The sequence below is a fragment of the Falco peregrinus genome, chromosome 8 (genome assembly GCF_023634155.1).
Source record: "Falco peregrinus isolate bFalPer1 chromosome 8, bFalPer1.pri, whole genome shotgun sequence".
In the NCBI taxonomy this organism is placed as follows: domain Eukaryota; kingdom Metazoa; phylum Chordata; class Aves; order Falconiformes; family Falconidae; genus Falco; species Falco peregrinus.
In genome coordinates this window covers 6,036,682-6,054,643 of record NC_073728.1, presented here as the reverse complement: position 1 = coordinate 6,054,643, position 17,962 = coordinate 6,036,682, and the positions used below count along the sequence as shown (strand labels likewise).

Genomic DNA, 17,962 nt, shown 5'->3' with positions numbered 1-17,962 from the left:
TCTGGAAAGTGACCTTTTCTTTAAAAGGATCAGAAAAATTAGTATTTGGCAGATCAAAACCGGCACAGTCTTGGAAGTCTCTTTCCTGCTTATTCTTACTGTCCATGTCACCCCAAACCATTCTGACTTCTATATTTTACAGGGAATGATCTGGAATAATCTGCCGCACTGGCTGATGGCGTGGGAAGGAGCCGCAGGATCAGGTGTGAATACCAGAAACCTTGGCCCTTTCCTGCCTCTGCTGATGAGCTGCTCCAGGTGACTTCCCTGATCCTCATCCAGGCTCATATCCTGGCAAACATTGCTCTCCTGCCCTGGGTTGTCCCTGACGCAGCCTGTGAAAGTCCAGGAGGTCTGGGCATGGGTGTGGGGCTGAGAGCTGGCTGTTCTTTTAGTGCTGCCCGAAGAGCTGCTTCCATTATTTTGAAATTCATGGTCCTGATCTTTGAATAGGAGACTGTAACCTTGGGGCTCCTTTCCTCAGGGTCACCGCTTCCTCGCCAGAGCTTTGGGCTGATGTGTTTAAAGAAACAGAGGGTTTTACAGAGCCCAGAGCTGAGCAAAACACTTCAGTCCTCTGCCTGTCTCCATCTCCCCAGTAAAACACAATGTGGGCTCTTCATAGCAGGCTCAGGGAGAAAAGCCAGTGTATTTCTTTGTCTCTCTGGTGTGTGTGGCACCAGGCTCTGCCAGACCACGAGACAAAGGCCGGCGGTCATTGAACTGGGAGAAAAAAGTAATGAAAGCAGAGGAATTTGAGTGGGAGGGGGAAGAAGCTGCTCCTGCCTCCGCAGGGCTGTGCTCCCAGTCCCAGCATTGCAGAGGGCAGGTTCCCCAGCTCTGCGCCGTGGTCACTGTGTCCCTTTCTGACGCCACAAAGACAGCAGCCAGAGACGAGCTAGGGTCCCTGTGAGAAGCCTCGAATGGTGCCTAGAAGCAGATACACCTGGACACATCTGAGAATTGGGCTAGTGCTTGTTGGAGTTGTTGGAGAGAGGTGATGGGGCCCGATTTAGTGCCCTGCACATAGGTCCAGGGGACCCAAAGTGTCGTGTCTGCCCCAGGAAGGACCTACTGGCTTCTGCACCATCTGTGCCAGCTCTGTGCAAATGTCACCTCTGCCTCTGCCTGAGGATGAGGAGAGACCGGGCAGGCTCCGTGGGGGGAGCAGGGGGTCTTTTTTGCCCTCACAGAACAGACTTGCAAGGTTAAGATTGGTGACTCCCTCTCGAGGACCACAGGCAAAGGTAGTTTTACATCCACCTTCACCTCATAAATCCTGGGCTCTGGCTAACTGGCATTTCCCCCAGTCCCTCCATTGCCCCACTGTCCTCCCAGTGCAACCATGCACTAAGGTTGCAGAGGAGCAGCTCTGAACCTTGCTGCTGGCCCCCCAGGTGCTGTCATCTTGGAAGTTTTTGTGGTCCCTAAAGAAAACATCAAGTAGTGCTGCTGGCACTGCAACAAATTCTCTAGAGCTGAAAGCACTGGGATGCTGTTACCTTGTCTGAAACACAGCCTTGAGCTTAGGTCAGTCCCTGGCTGAATTCAGCTGAAACAAGAGACTACTCTTAAGTTCATTAAAAAGATATATGAATATGTTCTCCATCAAACCTGTGCTCAGAGAAGGCATTACAGCATTGATCTGGAGTACTCCTCTGGCCCCTAGTACCGACAACAGCCCCAGCAGGATAGGGCCACAGGCTTGCTGGTGGAGCAGGGTGCTGCAGGCTCACACTTCTGCTGGATAGAGCCAAGCTACCCTAACAGGGACAGAGGGAACCACAGAGCTGTTTTAGATGCTTCTAAAACACCTGTGTTTCTGCTTAAGGTAGTTCTGCTGAAACTGTGACTGTTTCAGGTCTGTCTTCTCTCAAAGCAGATGTGGCCATATTTAGACTGTGTTTAGTAAAATCCTTTTGATCAGATCCCTTTTAATACAAACTAGATGATATCCCCTGGCTTTAAAGGACTTCTGCAATTTTTACTCTAGCAAGGTTACAAATAGCAATTGGCAGAGGAGACCTTGTGGACGGATTGTCATGCACTGACTGCAATAAAGGAGGGAAGTTGTAGCCTTTGCTTTTACGAGCTGCCGGCATCCCTTTCTCGGGGGAAGACTGAAAGCTTCTAATGTCTCTGGCAAGCAGAATGGCCACAGACAGGAACAGAGTGTTACCCTGTCAGCTGGGCTCTAAACCTCAGACATACAAAAACTAGTGTAAAAATAATGCCCAGGATACAGGATTTTGTCAATTATTAAATAAAAAAGTTTCATAACTAAACCGGAATTTCTAAGGCGGGCAGATTGTACAGAGACAGAAAAATAAAATAAAAGTGGTTACTCTTCCATCACTGCCTTTAGGCAAATATTACCGTAAATTACCTGAAGATTTTGGCATCCGCAAGGAGTTGAAGATACTTACACGAAGCTCAACTCTGGCAGATTCATTATGACCATTATTTTTTTTTTCTTAAACCAAAACCAAACGGCAGGCTATTAAGCCCCGAATACAACACCGAACCCGGGAACTTCTGGAGTTCCCGCTGTCCGTTTAGGCTGTTCAGGAGAAGCAACACAGCGCCCCCTAGTGAGGACCAGTGGTATAGGGCACAAGTCAAAAGACGTTACCTCATGCCACGACACCCCCCGGGAAGGCTCCAGCACCGCTAGTTGTTCAAACAAAACTCTGCTGTTACTGAACACAGCCAGGGCTGAACATGGGTGTGACCTAAGCCTACTTTATAAAATAAATACCAAATTAATTTTATAATTCCCAAATAAAATTACTGTATCCTCTCCAAATAATCCCTGAGGTTATACTGTACAAGAGCGAAGAGGTATTTGCCAGCAGAGGAGCATTTTTAAATTCAACTTGTAGTGTGTGAATGCAATGAATACTAATTCACAGGCATGTTTCTGTCCTGGGTTGCTGATGGGTGCCACATCTGGGCATAGCTCTTCTCCCCCTGGGCCCCCCGTGCTCTCTGAGGGCCCCGGAGACTGCTGTGCCAGGCGGTGCACAGGCATGGAGGTGGTCACTGCCTCCGAGGCATTAGAGGCAAGGTGAAATTTTGATCACAGGTATTTACGACCATGAATTTGGGCTTCTTCACCTGAACTTTCCACTGACTTAGCTTGATCTGGTGTCACCTCTTCAGCAGGAGGGAGGCCAGGTCACTCAGGCAGCAGGAAGAAATTTTACTACTACATTTAAACAAGTATACATTAAATTCCCACCCAGCCTTTAACAGCAGCAAGTAAAGCATCTCTGGTTTAAATAAAAGTGCATTTAATGCCCGTGGTGGCTGCTGGGGCTGGCAGAGGACATCTGAGCAACACCACCTGTGTGGCTGTGATGTTGTCTCTAAAATATGAGTCCGTTCCTAGTGTGCAACACACCAATCTTACACACTGAGGGGAGATACTGAGGGTTACAGAGTTGTGTGAGCCTGGATGCCAGCAAACTAAGCTAGCACACTGCACTACAAACATTATATGCAAAATGTCATCATGCTTCCCCTGCCCGGAGAGCAGGTTCCTATAGACGACCGGCTACGCGTTTGCATATCTATTACCTAACTTATGTTACTAGCATGCATGCTCTCTGAGGAAGGGTCTTTTAGTGGGCCTGGGTCTTTCCCTTAGAGAGTGTGATTTTTAGTATTATAATAAGGATAGTTCACTTTTAGAGCCGTAAGAGCTGACTAATCAGAGTTTAGCATAAATGAGTTAGCCTAAGCATCCATGGCTTATGGTGCGAAGATAGGGTGTTCTTTGTTCTGTCTCTCCCAAAGCTGACTCCCTTGATGAGAAGTCCCTGCGTTCATCATTCTTGACAACTCTAGAGGGTCAGCTGGATCTAAACTCTGTGCATGTATAGTTAAGCACTAAATCAGAGTTCAAATATTCGGGAGTTTTAGACAGTGACACAGAGGACAGGTTCACACAGGCCTGGCTCCCCAGCCAAAGGGAGGTGTCGCAGTTACCGGCCAGGAGACAGCCTTGCGAGAGCACCTTTATAACCCAAAGCCACTTGACGTGGCTTTTTTTGTGAGGACTCGGCACGGCAGGCCGCAGAACTCGGCACAGCTACCCTCCGCAGGCTCCGTAGGCCGCCCGCCTCAGCCGCCCGCCTCAGCCGCCCGCCTCAGCCGCCCGCCTCAGCCGCCCGCCTCAGCCGCCCGCCTCAGCCGCCCGCCTCAGCCGCCCGCCTCAGCCGCCCGCCCTAGGGGCGGGGCTTAGGGGCGGGGCTGCCAGCGCGGCTCGGCGTTCCCATTGGCTGCCGGCGCGGCTCGGCGTCCCCATTGGCTGCCGCCCGTGGGGCGATGTGGGCCCAGGTGGCGCGGCGCGGGCTGCGGCCCCGTGGCGGCACTGATGGAGCCGGGGCTGGCGATGGCGGCGGACGGCGGGTGAGTGCGGGCGCGGCGGCGGGCAGCGGGCAGGGCATAGCGAGGGCGGGCGGCCGCGGCTAACGGAGCCCGTGTCCGGCAGGGCGGTGCGGCGGCGAGGCGGCCCGTGGCCCTCGGCGGCGGCCACGGCGCTGCCCGCCTGGCGGCTGCGCTGCGAGGGCGGCCGGCAGCGCTGGCGCTACTTGGGCGATGGTGACGGCGAGGACGGCGAGGCGGGCGGCGAGCGGCGGGCGCAGACGACGCTGGAGGAGCACAGCCTGGGGCTGGACACGGTGCGGGGCCGGGGCCGTGGCGGCGGCGGGGCCGGGGCCCGGGGGCTGAGGGCTGAGCCGCTGTCTCTCCGCAGGGCCGGGCGCTGCGGCCCCTGCCGGCGGCCGGCACGGCCCGGGAGGCTGCCCGCAAGGGGATGCGCTTCTACGCTGCGCTGCAGGCCGAGGACGGGCACTGGGCAGGCGACTACGGCGGGCCCCTCTTCCTCCTGCCGGGTAGGTGACACGGCCCCGTCCCTGAGAGGGGAGAGGGTGTCGCCTCTGGCTCCCCGTCAGAGCCAGCCCATCTCGTCCTCCAGGTCTCCTCATCGTGTGTCACACGGCCAAGATCCAGCTGCCGGCGGGGTTTCGGAAGGAGATGGTGCGCTACCTGCGCTCTGTGCAGCTCCCGGACGGAGGCTGGGGACTGTGAGTGGCAAAGATGGTTCCCTGAGTGATGGCCCCTCAGGGGTCCGGCACTGGGAGCGGCTGTCAGATCTGCCCGGGCCTGGGGAGTGGGGCTCAGCAGCTGTGACACCTGGGGGTGCTTGGACTCGCTCGTGTGGCGCGGCAGGTACTTTTGTCACAGAGATGCTGGAGCATCGAGTCTGGCTGCCTCTCCTGGGCTGGTAGGGTTTCCCCTTTCCCATGGTCCCCGCTGCATCCCACTTCACCCCAGCAAAGACAACCCTGAGCACTGGGTTGTGTCTTGCTAATGGCTGTGCTGTCTGTGTGTGTGTGTGGCAGGCATGTGGAAGACAAATCAACGGTGTTTGGCACAGCACTCAACTACGTAGCCCTGAGGATCCTGGGGGTCGGACCAGATGACCCTGATGTTGTGAGGGCCCGTGTCAACCTGCACAGCAAAGGTCAGCTCCCTTGTGCCCGGCGTAGCAGCTGTGGGGCTGGTACACTGCTCAGAGAGGTCTGGCCTGAGCTGAGGGCTGCGTGCAGCGTGGGGGCTGCCAGGCAGCGGAGGAACTGTTAATCTCGCTTGCCCTTGATGGCACCTGTGTTTTGAGTTAACAATGGGAAAGTGTGTTATGTTCTTCACCATTGCCTGCTTGCCCTTTCCTGGGATGTGTCCCAGCCTGAGCAGCTGGCTCTCAAACGTGGGGAGAAGTGGACCCTGCAATGGGGGAGAAAGCAGGGAGCTGGCACGGTTGCATTAACTCTGAAAGCCAATATCAATCTCTGCAGGAGGTGCTGTGGGAATCCCTTCTTGGGGGAAGTTTTGGCTGGCTGTCTTGAATGTTTACAGCTGGGAAGGAATGAACACACTTCTCCCAGAGTTGTGGTACGTGCCCCCCTCAGATCTGGATGTTGGGGGGTGTTCTCAGCCTTTCCACCAGCCTTAATCCAGACCTTTTCCCAAGTACTGGTGTTTGCTGGGATAACTCTAGCTATGGCCTGCAGCTGGGGATGCTCAGGCTGCTTGTCAGCTGGGAGACCAGCAGCAAGGCCAGCCAGTGGGTGTGTAGCAGTGAATGCTGCACTGAAGGGAGATGCCAGAGCTCAGCCCTGTTAGGTTTTTACCCACAGGGTCCTTGATACTGGTGGCAGGTAGGGAGCTCACGGATGTATCTTCTGCTCTTGTGACTAGCCAGAACTGGGCCCTAGCAGGGCGGGACAGCCACATGTAAGGCTACTAGCTCTAACCCTAACCCTTACTGGTGCTCTCCGATTACTCAGAGGGCTGCTGGGTGTCAGAGGGGGAAAGTATATGACATTTTCCCTGGGGGGAATTGCAGACTGCACAGTACCAAGGGCTGCTGGTGCTTTGTCATCGAATGCACTTAACCATCACTCTGGGCCCCTGCCTTCAAAGTCGCATGGGGAAGAGAAGGGCCCTTGCACTGACTTCTCCCCTGCCTCCTCTCTGAGCTCAGCATCCTCCCTGCCCTGTGTCTACTGGCCCTGGTGGGGAGGGAGCAGCCCTGTTGGGGATGATATGAGCATGGCCAGGCTGTGTGGATATTCCCTTCTTTTCTCCTGTAGCTGTACCAGCAGCAGCAGGCTTGGTACAGGGGATAGGGAAAGGCACACCCTGCTCTGGGCATTGTTTCTCTGTGCTGCCCTTGTGACCTTCACTGTTCCTCACAGTAGCACCTTCTCTGTTGCAAACAGGCTGCTTCCTACGTGGTTCCCAGCCCACCCGTCCCGGCTCTGGTGTCACTGCCGCCAGGTTTACCTCCCAATGAGCTACTGTTACGCCAGGCGTCTGTCAGCAGAAGAGGATGAGCTCATACAGAGCTTGCGGCAGGTAAGGAGCTGACCTTGCTGGGGCTCCCTGACAAGGATACGTGGCTCCCTGACTACTTGCTGTGCCAGCCATGTCGTTGTTCTGGCTTGCAAAGTGGCAGCTCTGATACCCGCGCAGTCTCTCTGTCCAGGCAGTGGAGGCAGCTTCCAGCAGTGAGCTGCCTCTGGGTGCTTGCTACCAGCTTGCCAGGCTGATGCCCTTTGTCTTGTGCCAGGAGCTGTATGTGCAAGACTACGCCAGCATAGACTGGCCAGCCCAGAGGAACAACGTGGCTGCCTGTGATGTGTACACCCCGCACAGCTGGCTGCTGGGGGTTGCCTATGGTGAGTGCGGTCTTGGCTGGGGCAGGAAGGCCCTTGGCATATGGGCCAGTGGTGGTGGAACTAAAGCTGCCTGGTACCATGGGGGCTCTTCAGGGTCCACTACCAGCTACTGATGTATGCCGTGGAGTTGGGATGGAGACATGGACTGTGTGATCCTTGGGCTTCTCCCTCCCTAAATACAGCATGGCCTTGTGCTCGGGTCCTCGAGCCACTCTGGGGTATAGCAGTTCCCATGCTTTCCTCAACTGGTCATCACGAGAGCAGTGGTGCGGCTTGCCACACCAAGTGAGTCTTGGCTGCACAGGGTGGGTTTTTCATTGCATGTCCCTTTCTTCTCCTGCAGCTATCATGAATGTGTACGAAGCCCACCACAGCACTCGCCTGCGGCAGCGAGCCATCACAGAGCTGTATGACCACATCAAAGCTGATGACAGATTCACCAGGTGCATCAGCATTGGGCCGGTAAGACGGTTGCTGTCAGTCTTTTAAAAATCTTGCCCCTTGCTCTTTAGGGACCAACTTGTGGCCCCCCAGCCCTTTGTAATTGTGGTATGCAACCATAGTCTCCAGATCTTGCTCAGGCACAACTCCTGCTGCAGGATCCTAATGCTCAAGAGCTTAATGCTAACAGGGCACAGAAGGTGCAGAGGGCATGGGGCCAGCTGTGGCCCTGGTGAGGGGTGCCTCTTGTAGTCCAGGAAAATGGTCTGAGGGGAAGCTCTGAAGTAATCTTGTGGCACCTGCCTCATTCACTCAGCTATGCTGAGTGGTGCCACAGACGGAGCTGTTGGGATCAAGCCTGGGACCACCTCTAGATGGCTTTACGCTGGGTGGGAGGGGTGTGTGTCTCTGAGGCTGGAAGAAGCTGTATCCAGAGCAGTGACAGTGCTGGTCTCGGCAGATTTCCAAAACGATCAACATGCTGGTTCGCTGGTTTGTGGATGGGAAGAACTCCCCAGCTTTTCAAGAGCATGTTTCCAGGATCCCCGACTATCTCTGGTAAGGGCTGAGTGTGGTCCATCTGGCACAGCATAGGCTGTGATCCCTGTGGAGCGAGCACACCGTGTCTCCTGACCCGCTTCCTGGCATTCTCGCTGTGTCTGTGCTGCAGCACTGTGCTCTTTCCTCCCACAGGCTGGGCCTCGATGGCATGAAGATGCAGGTGAAGTGCTGTAGGAGTTCTGCTGTCACTGAGAGGAACTCTGGCATGCTGGGGCAGCCCGTGGGATAATGGGATAGCTTGTTCACCCTAGGCCTGAGCTCCTGGTATCTTGCCTTTGGTGCCTGGTGGCCTTGTCTATCTCACTGCCCCTTTGCCTGGCTGTGCCAGGAGTGAGTAGTGTCTGTCCTGCTAGTTTGCCTCTCTGTGGCTGTGAGCTGAGGGGGCAGCTCTAGGCCTCCATTGTCTTCATTCCCATTGTTCCTGGATGAAGGGAAGGAGAAAGCCTGGCCCTGGATATTGCATGTGGACTGAGCTGTGCTTCTCTCACAGTCACTGTGTTCCTCTGCTCCTTATCACTAGCCACCTCTCCTGTCTTGGCAGAGCAGGCTGAAGCAGCTGTCTCATTTCCTATACCCTTGCTGACCCTGAGCTGCTGCATCTGTCCCCTCTATGCCAGCACATTAGCCATCATGCTGGGTAACCTAAAACTGAGATGCAGGGCGCTAGTGGGGGTATTGCAGGGGCGATATGCTGTCCCATAGACCCCACAGCTGGGTCAGGCTGCTGCCAGCACTGGCCCCTCACTATCTGCTTTCTCTGTTCCAGGGCACAAATGGATCCCAGCTCTGGGATACTGCCTTTGCCATCCAAGCCTTCCTGGAGGTAACGCACCCCTCAGTGCTACGTGCCATCTTGGGAAAATGGTCTCTCCTGCTGCGTCCCTGAATACCAGCAGCTCCTGCTGTGCATTCCCTCAGACCTCTGCTGTGCCAGTTCTGGCATTGCGTTGTATGACTGAGCCTGGCAAACACATGACCTCTCAGAGCCCACCTCAGCTGTGGTAGGCAGGGTGCCCAGCACAGCTGGTACGGCCCACTTTTGCCAGCTGATTTTGAAGCAGGAGGCCACAGCACCAGCTGAGTCCAGTTAGACTTCCCAGTTGCTGCAGTCTTGTAAAACCCTGGCCCTTCCTCCTTGCTCTGTTTGGCCTCAGAGTGTTGCCGTTTGGCAGGGACAGCGTGCAGGTTCTCCTGCTTTCCCGCACTGGGGCAGAGACCGCTATGGTGGGCGTGCTTTTTGGAGGGCAGTGTGATTTGTGATTACCCTGGTAAGCCCCTAACCTGGTCATGCAAATAGCTCTCTCAGCAATGCTGGCAACAGTTGTGGGTTCAGCTCTCACTGTAGAGGTTTGTAATGGAGACAGTAAATGAAGTATGAGTGCAAACTTACAGAAAGGGCTATATGAAGGGCCAGGCATTAACGGCACCTAGATCAGCAGGCCAGGAAGATTCCCGCACATCCTCTTCTTGAGGGGCATGTTTGGTGGCCCCAACTTCTTGCTGACTGTGCACATCTGTTTCTAGGCGGAAGCCCAGAAGATTCCTGAATTCACATCCTGCCTCCAAAACGCTTATGAGTTCCTCCGGTTCACCCAGGTGAGTGGAGCCAGTTGGTGGTGTCTCACACACGCTGGCTATGCAGACTTGGCTGCTTCTCAGAGTCCTGTTGGATGCATCTGTTGCCTTCTGAAGAGCTCTTCTGAAGGGCCAGATTAGCAAAGTCCTAGGGACAGCCTCCTGTTTTCTGCTCCCTGTTGCTGGGAGCCATCTTTGCAGCTTGGAGAGGACCTTGGCCAGGCCCAGGTTCGGGTTGGCTACCTGGGTTAAGAGAGACTGGAAAACTCAGAGCTTAGACTTCTCTGCCCTTCGTTCTCTCTGGTGCCCACACATTTGAGGCACCCTTCTGGGAAACCCAGACTCCTTGGCTAGTGACTATGAACTCCACTCCTACTGGCTGGGTTGGTGGCTCAAGGTGGGGGTCACCATCACCAGCAGCTTGGTGCAGATGCAGTTATAGGTCTTGCTCATGGTGCTGCTAATGGGAGCATTAAAAGCAGGTGGCTCCCTGACAGGAAAGCACCCAAAGAGGGGACTTTCAACGTTTGCTAAAAGGCCAAAATGTGCTTTCTCTTCAGCACTCCCTGCTCCAGAGCTGACCTCTTTCCTTGTCCGCCTCTCTCAAGTAAGAGACAGGTAGTGCCAGTCCCACATGGTTCTGCATCTGCAATGGTTTCCAGCGCGTGGTCCTGCAGCCAGGCACCTCCAGCCTGCCCTGACTTGTTTCTTGTCTTCTCCAGATCCCAGAGAACCCACCTGACTACCAGAAATATTATCGCCATATGAACAAGGTACAATGGCTAGAACTGGTCTCTGAAGGATGTGCAAACGGGGCAGGGATTTGGGCAGAGGGGGTGGGAATGAGGGGCAGCACCTCCCCCTACTTACAAGAAGTGTGCAGGGGAAGGTGCTGAGCCCTCCTGACCCCTTTCCAGGGTGGCTTCCCCTTCAGCACCCGAGACTGTGGCTGGATCGTGGCAGACTGCACAGCAGAGGGACTGAAGTCAGTGATGCTGCTGCAGGAGAAGTGCCCCTTCATAGCCAAGCTTGTGCCCCCTGAGCGCCTCTTTGATGCAGTGAATGTGGTAAGTGCTGCAAAAATTAGGGCTAGGGGAAATGTGGGCAGCTAAACTGAGCTAAGATAGGAGAGGTCAAGGCCTGACAAGTTGTTAGATCTGCTATTACTAAGCTAGTACAAGGCCTGTGGCCTGGTATGGCAACACCATATTTACTGTGATACAGGGCTACATATGTGTTGTAATGTGATGGTCCAGGTTGGGCCTGTTGATGTGGTTTGGGACCTGGGTTGTCTGCCAGCCCCACCGACTTCTGGGTCTGAGTTTGTCCTCACACCTGGCTTGCGGCCAGACTGGGGTGGTGCTGCTTGTGAGCCAGCCTCAACCCCTCTCTCTGCTTGTCTGGGCAGTTGCTGAGCATGAGGAACTCCGATGGAGGCTTTGCTACATATGAAACCAAACGAGGAGGACACTTACTGGAGTTGCTGAATCCCTCGGAGGTGTTTGGTAAGGGGAGTTGTATGGGGCTGGTCACCCTGTGCACTGTGAAGGGACACAGTGGCCTGGCCTCGCTGTGCCCAGCGGGTGCCTGGTGCTGCCCCGGGCCCCCCTGTGGGATAAGGGTGCCCTGGGTCCAAGGGAGGGGTTGGCAGTGTGTGGCTCAGGGGCTCCCCAGCTGAGAGGCTGATATCCTTCACCTGTTGGTAGGCGACATCATGATCGACTACACCTACGTGGAGTGCACGTCAGCTGTCATGCAGGCACTGAGACACTTCCAGAGTGAGTTCCCTGAGCACAGAGCCCCAGAGATCAGGTGAGGCACTGAGGTGAGAATCGGGTATGGGAGAGGACAGGCTGCAGTGTCCCGTACTGCCTGCTCTGGGCTCCTGGCACAGTCCCTGCTGAGTCTTGTCAGGGGGCTTGCCTGGATTTCTGCATTGGCATGAAGCAGCCTCTGCAGAGGCCCTCGGTGTGTGCGCAGCTGGGATGCTGGTGACTTCTCCAAACCAGAGCCCCCCACAAGAGGCTGGGGCCCAACCTCTCTCAAGGAGCAGGGCATCGGCTGTTTGGGACCAGACTGGGGAAACTGGGGGAGATCTGCCTGCCTCTTAGCAGTTGCCTTGATCTTGCAGGCAGTTGTAGGCTGGGTCCCCTGCTTGCATGCTGGCATGAGAGCACCCAACTGGTGCATGATTTGACTCTGAGATCCTGAACAGTGTGGTTGCCTGTCTGCAGCATGCTCTTGCCTCTTAAGCCTTATAATATTGGGACCCATCAAAGCCTCAGAGGGACTGGTGGATGCCCCTGATGAAGCAGCCACTGAATTTGAGCTGCTTCTGAAGTAGGTGTCTCTCCTCCTGACCAGGGAGACTCTGCAGAAGGGCCTGGACTTCTGTCGCAAGAAGCAGCGAGCTGATGGGTCGTGGGAAGGGTAAGCGGTGTTCCTGGTGCCCAGTTTTCCTCTGGGTGCCCCAGTGTGAGAGGGACCATGACGGCAAGCATTCCTGGCTGGCAGGATCTGTGGGAAGGGGCAAGAAGGGGCTGATCCTCCTGTAGCTCCGGTTCTTTGCTCTCCTTTCCTCTCCCTCCTGCCTAGGTGAGGCAAGCACCTTGTGCATTGCACAAGACTCGGACAACCCCTGGGGGTTAGGGTGGCTCCAGCTCCACTGGTTCCAGAGTGTCTGCTGACACCTGAGTGAGCTGGGAGCAGGTGCTGGTGGGACTGGGCATGGTTGCACCATAAGGGACGTCAGGCTCTGTGCCTGGCTCTGCTCTTCCTGTGAACATGGCCACGTTCCATCCTGCCTCCACGTGGGGCCTCGTACCCTTGACAATACCACTCTCCTCTTCCTTCCAGGAGCTGGGGGGTTTGTTTCACCTACGGCACCTGGTTTGGTCTGGAGGCGTTCGCCAGTATGCAGCACACATACCGCAACGGGTGAGGAGGGGCTGTCTGGTTACCCTACCCCTGCCTGCTTCTTGGGCCAGGGCAAGACTCCGTGGTGGGGCTGGGTGGATGCCCTGGATGCACATGGGCTCTCCTGCCCCGGGTGCTGCTCCTCCCAGATCCTTGGCCCTGCAATAATATCCAGGGTGCTGGCTGCCCGAGAGCCTCAGTCTCTTGGGGGCCATCCCAGCTGTGGGCAGGGCAGAGCACAGCTCCTGTTTGCCGCTGGGAAACGTGGGTGTGCAAAGGCTCCCTGTCCCCAGCCCTGTCTGGTTCTCTGCCCCATCCGTGCAGGGTTGCATGCCGAGAGGTGGCCCAGGCCTGCCAGTTCCTCCTCTCCAAGCAGATGGCAGATGGTGGCTGGGGAGAAGACTTCGAGTCCTGCGAGCAGCGCACATATGTGCAGAGTGCCACGTCGCAGATCCACAACACGTGTTGGGCCCTGCTGGGACTCATGGCTGTCAGGTAGGAGCAGCCCTCACCTCTTCCCCTCGCCTGGCCCTGGGTGCTCGGTGAGGTGGGGAATGTAGGCTGGGTTGTGTGGCGGGGCTGGTGCGGGCCATGCACCCAACCATGTTTGTTCGTGACCTTGCTGGTCACAAGCCTCCTGCAATGAGGGACTGGCCTGCACAGTGCTCCACAGGCCAGTGGAGCTTGTAATGCCGGGTGAGGGGGAGCCGGTGCAAAGCAAAGGTCTGGATCACAACCACAGGCCTCCAGCCTGGGAAAATATTGCTGTATTCATGTCTGGTGTCCTGGGGTTGTGGGGGGCCTTCCCAAAGCTCTCGGCGTGCCTGGGACACGCTCGGGGCAGCCTGAAGGTTGGGCTCCCTGAGCGGATGGATGATGGTTTGGGCAAGAGTGCTCACATCGGCCTCGTGCTTTGCAGGTACCCTGACGTCAGCGTGCTGGAAAGGGGCATCAAAGTGCTGATTGATAAGCAGCTGCCCAACGGGGACTGGCCTCAGGTACATCTTTCCTCTGGTCTTTCCAAGGGGTTCCCTGGTGTTGCAGATGTCCTGGGCATTGTGCAGCCATTGCAGTCATGTGCTTTCCCTTACCTGGAAAGGAAGCCATATGTGGCTTTTGGTGGGGGACTTCGGGAAGGCAATGAGCTCAACACCGCACCCTGGACACACTGTGGTGCCCTGTCACCCATACCATCTTGCTCTCTTTCTCTCTCTCTCAGGAGAATATTGCTGGGGTATTCAACAAGTCGTGCGCTATCAGCTATACTGCCTACCGCAATGTCTTCCCCATCTGGACGCTGGGGCGTTTCTGCCGGCTGCATCCCAGCCATCCTCTTGCTGGGCAGCTGCAATTCGGATCCTCGTCTGGGGCTGTGGAGACTCTGCCAGAGGCCTTGTCTGCCTGAACCCAGGCCACTGCAGAGGCCGTGGCCTCTGACTTGTAGTAGGTATGGGTTGCTGCATGGGCCCTGGGGGCGTTTGCTGCTCAGTGCTGATCTTAACACTGCCTCTGCCAGGGAGGAGTGCTGCCGTGGTGCTGTAGGTCCTCTGCTTTCTGTTGAAACGTTTCTAAAAATTTACTCTTAAAGGTTTTTCCCAGATATATCCTTCCTCATGGGACAGGGAGTGAAGTGCCTTTTTAGAACAGTTTAGTGATCTGAGAAGAGAAAGCTGCCGAGCTGTGTTGTATTACGTATCTAGACAGACTCTCTCAGCCTGGGCAGAGCAAGGCTGCCTTTACCTTCCCCTCGTGCTGTGGAGGCTGGTTGTCTGCAGCAAGAGTGGGATCTGGGCCTCCCCCATGCCCAGCATGGTGATGGGGTGTGCTGCACAGGCCCTGCTGAGCCAGCCTGGGTGCTGTGGGTGCCAGCGACTGCCTTTGAAGTGCTCTCTGCTCTGAAGCCCTGGCAGGGGAAGGGCACCTGTCCTCTCCCCCAGACAGATGGGAAAGACAAGTGCTTGGCTCAGTTTCCTTGGCATTCTATCCCCTAGATGGTGGCACCTGGCTTCCCAGAGCCTCACAGGTGGAAGTTGCCACCATCGTTCCTACTTTGAAAAAGGGGAAACTGAAGCAGAAAGCACTGAGGTGGTGAATGTCAGGGCACATCTTGGGTCCTGGGCTTCCAGCCTTCCCCCAGCGCAGCGGGTGCCTCTGTTCAGTCTATGGTGCAGTTGGACCTTCATGTTTCGTTGTCAGAGTTGGAAGTCACATTGACTGACAGGTTAATAAATTGCTAATGGTGTTGCAAGTGGAACTTAACCGTGTGTTGGTCTCCTTATCGTTTGCTCCAACATGTGTCCCAAGCAGAGGGGAGCTTGCACAGCAGCATCATGTAACCTGGCTTGGGTCACCTGTCCCCAGTGGGATGGGCAGCATCTCCACCAACAAGCAAGCCATGCTTGGAGCCTGTATCTGCTTTGCCCTCCTTCTGCCTTTGGCCCCAGAAAAATATAATCGAGGAAGCAGCTGACTAAAAGGTAAGGAGCACTTCATGTGCTGCTTACACTCGTGCAAATAGGCCCGGTGTGCAGCTGGCTGAACTCTCTTGGACTTGTTGCCCACCAGACCCTCAGTCCATTTTTGCAAAGCTGTTCCCCAGCCAGCTGGCTGGCCAGTAGGGTGACCTGTGCTACCACACGGTGTTATTCCATCCTAGGGGCAAAATATTCTTATTTGCCTGGGTCTAACTTCATAGAAGGACAGTATCTTTCAGTAAAGCTTTAGCCACCACTCGAGCAGTTGCTTTTTGGGAATGCTTCTGCCCAACAGGGCAGTTCATCCATTATAACCAGTAGGTTTTTTTGTGCCTCTTTGGCAGACACATCTTGGAAGTGAAGCTGTAGTTTCCGGAATGGCATCCGGGTCCAAGGGCCCTCATTTTGGGTTTGTGTCTATTTTGGAGTTTGCGTTACATTCTGCATCTCTCAGACATCCTTTTGTGACTTGTAATATTGCTTGGGTCAATCCAGGTGCCACCCATGACTGAGAGACTTGCTTTTCTAGATAAGATGCTCCTCCATGTGTCTGATGGTGGAGCTCTCTGACCAAAGATATCAACAGAAGAATCCTGGAGAGAAAAGGTTTTCTTTCTAACGTCTGGATTCCATTTACCTGTTTTGCTTCTAGATGTTTCCATTTTTCAGTTTCTTTTGTGGGTACGGTTTCACATTCTTGTTTTGATTCTTCTGCAGTTATGGTAGCATTTCTTCTTGTATTTTTGATTGTACCTGTAAGGGTTGTAAAGCCGCTGCCTTAGCTGCACCGTTGGCAAGGCTGTTTCCTTCCATCAGATCAGAAGTGTCTCACGGGTGGGCTTTATGGTATAATACTGCTACTTGTTTTTTCTGGAGCATGTAGAAGATCCAAAATATGTTCTGGATGTGCCATTTTGTGTCATGCTGATGCTAGAAACCCTCTTTCTTTCCAGATCAGTCCTGCTGCAAACACTACTCCCAGAACATAGTTGGGAGACTATGTGGATGTAAGTGGTTTGATTTTCTGCTAAAGCATATACTTGAGTTAAAACTTTTCATTCTGCAGCTTGTGCCCCAGGGTGTACCAGAAGAGCTCTTGCTGCCAGCACCACAAATTGTGTGGTGATGGTGTGTCCTGTAACTCGTTGCCCCTTTTCATAGTAGGATGATCCTTCGCAGAATAACAGCAAGTCCAGGCTGCCGAGGGTCTGTTCCTTTTCTTTTAGCAAAACTGTTTGTTTCAATTCCAGAGTTTCTAGGCAGTTGTAAAGAGATTCCTGTTCTGGCTATTAGTATTTCCAGCAGTAGGGTTACTGGATTTAACAGGTCACACTGTTGTGAGGTCATAGTTGTTTCGGTTAGTAGTATCAATCCATAATGATGCAGGCATCGACAGGTAAATAAGGAACGACCCCTCGGAGTTATAATACAGCTTTCGCTGCCTGGGGCATCGTTACCCTTAGGGGGGGCCCTAGGACTATGTTTCTTGCTCTCTCCATCGCTGCTGCTGCTGCTACACCAGCCCTAGCCATGAAATCATGCCTTGAAGTACGAGTTCTGGTGCTGCTCAGTAATAAACTGTGGCTTGCAGATGTGTTAAGCTGTTTTCTGGGCCAACGCGCCACTGGCTATTCCTTTCTGTTCATGTAAATATACCGTTAAAGGTTGTCGCTTGGGCTGCACAGTATACCAGAGACACGCTGGCCACTGGAGCAACTGGTGCCACTGCTTACAGCCACCTGGTGTCACCCAGCCACCTGGAAAGCCCCGTTAGCATGCAGGGCCTGACAAGATGAGGCCACAAGCCTCTAGTAAACACATAATGAAGTTACTCCACGTTTCAGCCAGAACCTCTGCACTGATGATAGGGGCCCAGCAGCAGGAGGAGGCAGCTCCAGGCTCTCCACCTCATTGTCCTTGCTTCCAAGGGCATAGTGCCATGCCCTGTGGTTCTTGGGCGGGGGGGGGGGGGGGGAGGAGGGCAGCTGCAGTGAGGGGCTGCTCAGTGGGTTCACCTATGCTCAGTGCCTCTGCTGTTTATCTTCCATACTGCCCTGAGAAGGTCCCAGATGTGACCTAGATCAGCCTGGGGATGAGACCTTGGCTGTCCCGAAGAGGTGTCCCCACCTTGGGGCAAGGCAACAGGGTACCATGACTCTGCAAAGGGAGGCAGACATCGTTTTGGAGAGTCAGCCATTAGAGCATCCCTCTCTCTTCAGCCAGGTCCCACACAAAGCTCCTCATCAGCCTTGTGCCCCAGCCCTGCTGCCCATCTCTAGACATGCTCCAGCACCTCTACATCCCTTCTGACATGAGGGGTCCAAAAACTGAACACAGGATTCAGGGTGTGACACACTATTCGAGGTGCAAATAGCTTCTACCAAAAGAGAGAAAAAAATCTCAGGTAGTGTCCTTGCAGGAATATAGGGCTGCTACCCAGGATGCCAGCTACCTATAAAGAGATCAAGAGACTCTGAGATAGACGTAGGAGGAGTCTCGGATTCTAAAGGAGAGATTTTCCCTCAAAAGAGAAAAATTACCTCTGGTATCTTCTTGGAGACTTCTGTGCCCTAAGGCAGGGGTCAAAGGACTCCGGGAGATGCTTGGCAGGACTTCAGACTTCCCATTAGCTAGTTTCATTGTATGCTCCTTGGTTTTTGCATCTGAAAGTAAAGTAAGAGTTGTTTCTTTATTCGCCTTTTCATCCTTCTATTGCTAAAAAAAGTGCGTATACTATCCAGACTAATC

General features: G+C 54.5%; 1 protein-coding gene across 1 annotated transcript; it reads left to right on the top strand.

The window, feature by feature from the left end:
• The first annotated feature begins 4,338 nt into the window (after positions 1-4,338).
• Positions 4,339-14,280, top strand: LSS (lanosterol synthase). The gene is made up of 22 exons (XM_055813020.1): positions 4,339-4,413; positions 4,496-4,685; positions 4,760-4,898; positions 4,982-5,090; positions 5,409-5,530; positions 5,862-5,958; positions 6,789-6,924; positions 7,139-7,247; positions 7,591-7,709; positions 8,149-8,246; positions 8,382-8,409; positions 9,016-9,072; positions 9,774-9,845; positions 10,547-10,597; positions 10,742-10,891; positions 11,233-11,329; positions 11,531-11,636; positions 12,189-12,254; positions 12,681-12,761; positions 13,065-13,235; positions 13,660-13,738; positions 13,960-14,280. The coding sequence occupies exons 1-22, from the start codon at positions 4,379-4,381 to the stop codon at positions 14,143-14,145; spliced, it is 2,298 nt and encodes a 765-aa protein (XP_055668995.1). The 5' UTR covers positions 4,339-4,378; the 3' UTR covers positions 14,146-14,280.
• The last annotated feature ends 3,682 nt before the right edge of the window (positions 14,281-17,962 follow it).